General features: G+C 38.1%; 1 protein-coding gene across 2 annotated transcripts in view; it reads left to right on the plus strand.

The window, feature by feature from the left end:
• CWF19L2 (CWF19 like 2, cell cycle control (S. pombe)) overlaps positions 1–10,053 on the plus strand; it is a 123,507-nt gene that overhangs the window by 77,399 nt on the left and 36,055 nt on the right. For both annotated transcript variants that reach the window (XM_003802944.3, XM_023508713.1), the window contains exon 12: positions 7,831–8,040. In XM_003802944.3, the coding sequence (XP_003802992.1) occupies positions 7,831–8,040 (210 nt within the window). The remainder of the gene's footprint in view (positions 1–7,830; positions 8,041–10,053) is intronic.

Below are 10,053 nucleotides of genomic sequence, written 5' to 3' on the forward strand. Positions count from 1 at the left end.
GGGTTGAATGTTTTTGTTGGAGTTGAGTTCCACCTTTAGTGACTTGTTGTCTGAGAAGGTACAAGGTATAATTTCAATTCTTTTGGTTCTGTTGAGGTTTGTTTTGTGGCCTAGGATATGATCGATTTTGGAGAATGTTTCATGGGGCGATGAGAAGAATGTATATTCTTTATCTTTGGGATGGTGTGTTCTATATGCTCTATCAAGCACAGTTGTTCTAGGGTCTCATTTAAGTCTCTTATATCTTTGTTTAATTTCTGTTTAGGGGATCTGTCTAGCTCTGTAAGAGGAGTGTTGAAGTCCCCGGTTATTATGGTATTATAGGATAACATATTGCTCAGACTGACTAAGGTCTGTTTCAGGAATCTGGGAGCATTTAAATTGGGTGCATAAAATATTTAGAATTGAAATGTCTTCTTGTTGTTTTTTTCCCTTGACCAATATAAAGTCATCTTTGTCTTTTTTGACTTTAGTTGCTTTAAATCCACATGTATCTGAAATAAGATTACAACTCCTCTTTTTTTCTGAATTCCATTTGCCTGAAAAATTGTCTTCCAACTCTTAACTTGGAGTTTTAATTTGTCTTTTGAAGCTAGATGTTTTTTCCTGCAGATAGCAAATGGATGGCTTGTGTTTTTTAATCTGGTCAGCCAATCTATGCCTCTTCAGTGGGGAATTCAAGCCATTAACATTTATTGAGATAATTGGTAAGTGGTAGTGTTCTATTCATCTTATTTTGTGAGAGTCCATTACTTAGTTTTATCTTTTGCATCAGTGTGGAAATAAGGTTCTGTCCTTTAATTACTGAGTTCTTACTTTGCTCTTGATCCATTGCGATGGTCAGTGTATAGAATGGGTTGAAGTATTTCCTGTAGGGCTGGTCTTGTGGGAAATTTCCTCAATGTTTGTGTGTGAGTAAATGATTTGATTTCTCTGTCAATTATTAATCTTTTAGCTTAGCAGGATATAGAATGCTGGGCTAGAAATTGTTCTGTTTAAGTAGATTAAAGGTAGGTGACCATTGTCTTCTTGCTTGGAAAGTTTCATTAGAGAAGTCTGCAGTCACTCTGATGGATTTGCCCTTGTAGGTCAACTGGTGCTTACTCCTGGCAGCTTGAAGAATCTTTTCTTTTGTCTTGACTTCGGACAGGTTCATCACAATGTGTCTTGGAGAAGCTCTGTTGGAGTTGCGACCTGGGGTCTGATATCCCTCTGAAAGGAGTGTGTCAGAATCTGTGGTGATATTTGGGAAATTTTCATTTATAATATTCTCTAGTATGGCTTCCATTCCCCTGGGGCATTCTTTTTCCCCTTCTAGGATACCTGTAACTCGTATGTTTGAATGCTTCATAAAGTCCCATAATTCTGTCAGTGAACGTTCTGCTTTCTCTCTCTTCTTTTCTGCCTTTTTAACTATCTGAGTTATCTCAAGAGCTTTGTCCTCTACCTCTGAGATTCTTTCTTCTGCATGGTCTAATCTGTTGTTGATACTTTCCATTAAATCTTTAAGTTCCCTAATTGACTGTTTCAGTTCCTTGAGCTCTGCTATATCCTTTCTATGTTCTTCATATTGTTCATCTCTCATTTGATTCTGGTTTTTTTTTTTTGTTTGTTTGTTTTCTTTTGTTTTTTGCTGTTTTTGGCTGGGGTCAGGTTTGAACTTGCCACCTCCGCTATATGGGCCCAGTGCCCTACTCCTTGAGCCACAGGTGCCACCCCATTTGATTCTGTTTTTTGATTTCCTTTTGGTTATTTTCCACTTTATCAGCAGTTTCTTCATTGTTTCCATCATTTCCTTCATTGTTTTCATCATCTGTATTCTAAATTCCCTTTCTGTCATTTCTAACGTTTCTTTATCGGTGGAATCTTCTGCAGTTGCTACCTCGTGGTACCTTGGGGGTGTTGCTCTGGACTGGTTTTTCATGTTGGCAGGATTTTTCTGATGATTCTTCCTCATGAATGATTTCTTGTATCTGTTTCCTTGCTCTAATTTTCCTTTCACTTCCTCTTGTTCTTTAAGTTGCCATGCTTCTGGACTAGGGCTTCGATGAGTCCTTTTGGTACAGGACCAGAAGGATGAGAAGGTTGAAGAGCAAGAAGGGAAAAAAGAAAGAAAAAAAAAAAGAACAGAAAAAAGAGAAAGGAGAGGGGGTGAGTAAAAGGGAATATTGACAAAAAGAAGAGAGGCACAGAAAGCGGGAGACAGAGCAATATAGGTGTACAGTAGGGTACTTTGACTCAACCTTAAAACCCTCCAACCTCTGGGGGTGCCGGGTTGGGTGGTTCAGCTGCTCTTTGCTAGCTTGTTCGAACATAGTACCCCACCTCCACCAAGTAGAGAGGAAAAACAAAAATGCTATAAATCAAACCAAAACAACAAAAATGCTATAACTTAAACCAAAACAAGCAAATAGAAAACTTTCTGGGATAAAATTAGGGGAAATACCAAATAATATGGGTAGAAACAATAGCAAAAATGAAGTTCTCATTGTTGAAAAAGGCAACAATGGGAAATTATACTTAGACTAATGAAAGAAAAGAAAGAACAAAAAAGAAAAGAAAAATCTATAGGGAAAATGTTGAAATTAAAAAACAAAACAACAACAACACCCCCCACCCCCCAAAAAACAAAGCAGTATATATGTCTTGCTGAATATCATCTGGGCAACAGGCAGTCTTCTGAGGTATGAGATGTTATATGAGGTATCACAATACTGATAACGCCTGTACGAGATAGAGACTGGAGGCCTCTGCTGATTTCTCAAACTCTGCAGGGTAGAGAGCCTAAATCTTTCCTCAGCCCACTTAAAAGGCATTTTAAACAGAAAGCAGAAGCTTTCACAGGAAAGCACTTGTCGCTGGGATCACTCCTGAAGTGGCTATCCACTTACCCAGTGTGCCAAAATCGGTCTCACTCTGTGCCCCTGGGGGCTAAGGCTGTAAGGCGGTCTCAGTCCCCTCCTTTAGGCTGCTCAGTCACTAGATTACTTGCTCCCAACAAATTTTTGCTCTGTTACCCTGAGGGTGGAGTATGCCAGGGCACTAATCCCACAATGGCTCTGCGCAGCCCTCAGTTGAATACTATTAGCTCCGTCTGGCTCAGCCGCTCAGTCTGGGGCCCTAGATAGTGGCTTAAAGTCCTGCGCACTCTTGCCCAAGTCTCTCAAGAACTTGGGATTGAGTGCCAAGTCCCAAAAAAAGCAAAACAGCTCACAGGTAAGGCCTTTCCAGTTTCCATACTTACTACTGATGTACTTGCAGCTGCCAGTGGGATTAGACTGAACAAACACATGCAACCACTTGCCAGTTTTCCACTGCTTTGTCCTCCTCATGGGGTCCAGAAGTCTCCCACTGACTCCCTGTGTCCTCAAAGGGATGTTTATGTGCAGATCCTACCAGCCATACATGCCTGGAGTCTTGTCTCCTCAGACTCACTATGCCCAGTTGCAAGGAAGCTGTTACTCAGCCGCCATCTTGCTCCTTCCCTGAGTACTTATTTTCTAGAAAGACTAGTTCTGAAATTTTTCAAAATGTGATGAATCAAGATAAAGGTCTTGAGTTAAAATAATAACCTGTAATGCTGGGCAGTTTCCATATAGGCAAACCTGAAAGAGTAGAGAAGTATAACAAGTTAATATGGAAAAAGTGTGGAAGACAAAATAGCTAACAGAGACAAGGAAGTTAATGTGCTCTGAGACCTGCCTTAATAATATTCTTTTTATCTAATTCTGCCAGTAATGGCATAAGATTTTTTTTTTCTGTTTACCTTAAGTTTCATTTATTTCTTCTTTTTCTAGTTTCTTAAGGTAGAGGTTGACAAGACAGAATTGATTTGAGGCCTTTCCTGTCTTCTAGTATAGGTGTTAAATACTATAATATTCCCTCTAATTACTGCTTTAGCAGCATCCCTCAAAATCTGATATGTTGTATTTTTACTTCAGTTCAAAATGGTTTCTTATTTTCTTCTTATTTTTTTGTTGATCCTTAGAAGTACACTGTTAATCTTTAAATACTTGTCACTTTTCCAAAGATCTTTCTGTTATTGATTTCTTTTTTAAATAATAAAGTCATTTCTCTGCTTTTATTTTTTTTATTAAATCATAAACACATAGATCATGTATACATTAATGCATTTATGGGGTACAATGTGTTGATTTCATGTAGAATTAGGAACACTTACATCACACTAGTTAATATATACCTCATCTTGTTTACCTAATTATTGTGTTAAGATATTTATACTCTGTACTTAATAGATGTGACAGATACCCTTGCATTATGCACCATAGGTGTGATTCCACCATTCACTCTCCCTCGATCTAACCTCCTCCTTCCCCTCTTATTCCCCCCCTTCATCTTAGGCCATAGTTGTGATCTATTCTTCATATGAAAGTGCGAGTGATTGTTAATTGGTTTCATAATAGTACTGAGTACGTTGAATATTTTTTCTTCCATTCTTGAGGTACTTTACTAAGTAGGATATGTTCCAGCTCCATCCATGTAAATGTAAAAGAGGTAAAGTCTCCATCTTTTTTAAGGTTGCATAATATTCCATGGTATACATATATCACAATTTATTAATCCAGTGGGTTGATGGGCACTTGGGCTTCTTCTATGACTTGGCTATTATGAATTGAGCTGCAATGAACAATCTGGTGCAAATATCTTTTTTTATAAAATGATTTTTGGTCTTTTGGATATACACCTAGTAGAGGAATTGCAGGATCAAATGACAGGTCTACTTTTAGATCCCTGAGTATTCTCCATACTTCTTTACAAAAGGGATATATTAGCTTACATTTCCACCAGCAGTACAGAAGTATTCCCTTTTCTCCACATCCACACCAACATCTGTAGTTTTGGGATTTTGTTATGTGAGCCACTCTTACTACAGTTAGATGATATCTCAAGGTGGTTTTGATTTGCATTTCTCTGATGATGATGAGCATTTTTTCATGTGTCTGTAGGCCATGCGCCTGTCTTCTTCAGAGAAGCTTTTGTTCAAGTCCCTTGCCCACAATGAAATGGGATTACTTATTCTTTTCTTATTAATAAGTTTGAGTTCTCTGTGGATTCTGCTTATCAAACCTTTGTCAGAAGCATAACCTGCAAATATCCTCTCCCATTCTGAGGGCTGTCTGCTTGCTTTACTTACTATGTTCTTGGCTGTGCTTTTTATAAAGTTTGATCAGATCCTAGTAATGTATTTTTGGTGTTGCTTCAATTACCTAAAGGTTCTCCTCATAAAGTATTCTCCCAGGCCAATTTCTTCAAATGTTTCTCCTGCACTCTCTCTAAGAATCTTTATAGTTTCATGTCTTAAGTTTAAATCTTTTATCCAGTAAGAGTCAATTTTTGTTAATGGTGAAAGGTGTGGGTCCAGTTTCAGTCTTCTATAAGTCACCAGCCAGTTCTCCCAGCACCATTTGTAAATAGGGAATCTTCCCCCCAATTTATATTTATAATTTGAAAGATCAAATGACAATAACTGTCTGGGTTCATTTCTTGGTTCTCAATTCTGTTCCATACATTTATCTCTCTGTTTTTGTGCCAGTACCATGCTGTTTTGATCACTATAGATTTATAGCGTAGTTTGAAGTCTGGTAGCATGATTCCTTCTGATTTGTTTTTATTTCTGAGTAATGGCTTGGCTATTCGAGGTTTTTTCTGGTTACCTATAAGACGAAGTGCTAATTTTTCCAGATCTTTAACGTATGATGGTGGTGTTTTGATAGGGATTACATTAAAGAAAATACTTGTTACTAGAATCCTTTTAAAGTTATTAAGACTTGTGTTAGAACCCAGAATGTCATCTATCTTGGTGAATATTCGGTGTGCACTTGAGAGGAAAATGTGTATTCTGCTGCTGTTGGATTGACTTTCTCTCGGTGCCCATTAGGTCAGGCAGTAGTGTGTTTATGTCTTTTATATTCCTGTTGATTTTCTGTTGTTCTATAATGATAGAGTGGCATAACTCTGTGGTTACAATTGTGGATCTGTCTTTCTTGCAGTTCTGGTCCTTTGTACTGTTATTAGACACATAAACTTAGGTCCTCTTGATGATTTGACTCTTTTCTTATTATCACATTGCCTTTTTTATTATTTATAATGCTGTTTTGTCTGAATTTACTTTGACATGAATAGAGCTACTTCATCTGCCTTCAATTCTGTACACGTCTGCTAACATCCAAGCGTATTGCTGTTGCTTTGTGTTTGATGAGGAAGAAAACATAGTTCTGTTCTGTTGTAGTACTTAGTATGGTAAGGAGAACATAACAAGAAAAAGATAAGACAGGCTAATGAACAGTTGTGATCTAGTGTAGTCGTGAGACTGATGTAAGTACAGATCGCGGCCTGGAAGATGGAGGAAGTTTCTTTTGTGGAGGTGACAACTAAATCTAAGCCGAGGATGGAACAGCAAGTAGAATTAGAGGGGCAACATTGAGGGCAAGTTGGTCAGAGAGCGTCATGTGCAGAGCCTGAAGCTAACCGTGCTTCTGGGGACTGAAAACAGGGCGGCTGGACGTGTCTGGAGAGGCCATCAGCACCAGATTCGGAGGAGACTTGAACTAGTGATGGTGGCTCACACTCGTGGGTTCCTAGTGTGCGCCAGGAACGTGCTATGAGCTTAAGTGAGAAAATTCCAATAGGTTGCTAATACTGGTCAAATATCCTTAATCCAAAAATCTGAAATCCAAAGTGCTCTAAATTCTGAAACTTTTTGAGCATCTATAAAACTCCATACCTGCCCCATGTGTTCACTCAGAAAGACACCGGCAGCCTTTACCAGAGTTACGGACGCTGAGGACCAGGTAACTGTGCTGGGACGGCTAATGCAGCAGCCGGTACACTTAAGAGTGAACCTGCTGTGATTCTGTCTGGATGGCTGAGATAGTGAGATTTGATGGTTCAGTGTATAAAAACTTTGTTTCATGCATAAAATTCTTAAAAGTACTGTATAAAATTACATTCAGGCTATGAGTCTAAGAGATATATGAACATGAACAAAGTTGGTGTTTAGAATTAAGTTCCATCCCAATGATGTTGCATAAGTACGTGCAAAGATTCCAACATCCAAGAAAATCTGAGATCCAAAAACACTTCTGGGCCTAAGAATTTTGGATAAGGAATATTTGACCTGTATTGTTATAACCATTGTAAAATGAGAAAATAAGACATAGAGCATAGATAATAAATAACATGCCCAAGGTTATGCAGATTGAATTTTACCACATTATTTTGACTGTGGAATCTAAGCTTTTAAACATTATTTTTTCTGCATATATGATGTAGTAGGCCAAACAAGAGTTTGAACTTGATCCTGTACACAGTGTAAAACTCTCTGAGGATTTTAATCAAGAACATGGATAAGAAAATAAGATTTGTGTTTTAAAAGCATAATTCTGTCCAGTTTATGTTGGTGGAGGTGTGTGAAGAAGGCACCTAGAGATACGGCAGAAAAATGTTTCATGCTCTTACAGTGTGTGCGCTAATTTTTAAAGTGAAAGTAGTTTCTTGCTCTCTGTGATTTTGTTTTACCATCTATTAGATGAAAATGATGATGGTCCCTACCATCACCCTGTAAACAAGAATGAATTGCATAGAATTGCAAATAGTAAATATTCAGTAAATTTTAGCTATTGTAATGATGATGGTGATGATGATAGATTGACTCTTAAAAGTCAAGGTTAAATTTTAATGATGTTTTCTGTTTCTTTTCTTTTTAATGTATGAATGGTATCCTAGAACTTGGTGATTTTAGAACCTACAGTACAATAAAATATTAGCCGCTGCCTTCTTCTCCTGACTGCTGTTATTTTGGTTTTTCAGTTTATGGGAAAAACCGATGGAGACTACTATACTCTGGATGACATGTTTGTCTCCAGAGCAGCCGAGAGAGAGCGTGGCAGTGAAGAGGAGAAGCAGAGGAGGAGAGCTGTTGCTGAGCATCGGAGCCTGGCTGCCCAGATGGAGAAATGTCTGTATTGTTTTGACAGCGCTCAGTTTCCCAAGCACCTTATTGTTGCAATAGGAGTTAAGGTAAGAAATATAACATTTATTAATCTTTGCTTACTTTCACATAGAACTTGTGTGTTTCCTCCTAGATTGTTTCACAGTTTGAAGAGGTTTATACCTTCTTTTCTTTTACTTGTTTATTACATCTGTCTCCTAATAGTTTTTAAGCTCCATAGAGACAGAGATGACTTACTCACTGCTGTATACCAGTCATCTAGCCCTGTTTGTGGTACATAATAGTCATTTATTTCAATAAATATTTACTGATTTAATTCTTACCTTGAGCAAATTAGTTTTGTATGCGTGACATGTGACAGAGGCTAATAAGTCACTGGGGAAACGTGGAGAATCAGGTAAACTTTTGGAACTTGTATTCTAGTGAAATAGGCCAGAAAATAAATAAAGTAATAATTGCCTTGATTTGAGAGCGTGTTAATTGTCCTATGCAAATAAAGTGAGGGGATGGGGTAAAATGATGGGGGTTTTATTTTTGATGTGGTGGTCTGGAAAGCTTCTCTGAGGTACGTTAGTAAAGATTGTGAGGTGGGAAGGAGGAAATGAATGAGAGATGTTTCCAGAAGGAGCATCACTGAGGCCAAGCCTTGAAGAGGAACCAGCTTGGCACTGATGGGACGCGAGGCTGGAGCGGAGGGAGTGGGGCAGGCGAGGCGGCGTGGGTCCCAGAGTGCGCATGCGCGTGCTGCTGCTCTGGGTCCCGGGTGCGCTCTCACCACGCCCCTCACACCGAGTCTTTAGGGTCTTTAGATCATCAAAATAGTTAATTCCTTAGTTTGGATTTTGGTTTCTTTTACACTACTTAACTCTCTTTCTCTTCTCTTTTCTTTCATACTTTATCAAAAAAGCTGGTAAAAATTCCGTTCAAAATTTAACCAACTTTATAAAAAAACCCACGTTAACCAATTACCCATATTAATTTTTCTAAGTTCCTTTCCTGACTTTCAGATAAACATTTACATTTTTATAATTATTATCTCATGTATAAATATTTTATTCCCCTTTAAAAATGTAAGAATAAACCGGGTAATACTTAAATTTGTCCTGCAGTGCCTTAGGAGGAGTTCAGGGTTTCTTTGGTTTTCCCAGAGAGGCCGGCGGTGGGAAGCCTGTGGACTCTCCTCTCCGCGGACTCTCCTCTCCGCGGCCTCCTAATTACAGGCTGCGCTCCCAGGGAGGCCTTTCTGTTCACAGGAGATTGTCTTGGCCGAGAAATTTCTGTTTCTTTAAGTCTTGCCATTGTCTGTACATTCCTTTCCTTTTCTTCTGTTTTCCTCTTCTGTTGTGAGCTAGTCACATTTTCCAATAGTCATTTCTAATGGTGTTCAATTCTTTTTGCTTTCAATTTCTGAGAATTGACTGTTCTGTTTCTTTGCCCTTAGACCATGCTCTTAATTCTGAAGGCTTTGAGATCATTTGAATCTGTCCTTTCACCACCTATGCTTTATTTTGCTGTCTTTGCTCTAAAAACTACCATTTATCTTCAGCCTTTAATCTGTGAATATTTCTGCATAGAAATATTTGAAATACTGATCATAAAGAATTTTCTCAATTTTCCACAATATCAATCTGACTGCCTATCTCATCCACTGTAGCTAAATATATAACAGATTATTCCCCAAGTTAATTCCATATGATTGTGAGTTTCTAAGGAGTTACTTTGCCCTTAAGTTGAAATATAATAACAGAGTATTTCAGAGCCACTTGATAGTTCTCATCTTATATTTCTAATATTTAAAGTAATTTCTTAAATTCAAATATATTAATGAAAGTACATTTGCTTTCAGAGAGACAGTTAATAAACTTTCTGAGCAGCCAGCCTTGCCTTCTCTCTTTTCTTTTTATAAAAGTGGTCTATTTACTTAACATTATGCTTTAAAAAAAATACAAAACTTTTAGAACAACAGTTTTACACTTCCAGAAAAATGGGGAAGATAGCACATGGAGTTCCATATATCCGGGACCAAAAGGGTAAGATAGCACATGGAGTTCCATATACCTGGGACCAAACGGGGAAGATAG

The sequence above is a fragment of the Otolemur garnettii genome, unplaced genomic scaffold, assembly GCF_000181295.1.
Source record: "Otolemur garnettii isolate 467f Iridium unplaced genomic scaffold, OtoGar3 scaffold00266, whole genome shotgun sequence".
Classification (NCBI taxonomy): domain Eukaryota; kingdom Metazoa; phylum Chordata; class Mammalia; order Primates; family Galagidae; genus Otolemur; species Otolemur garnettii.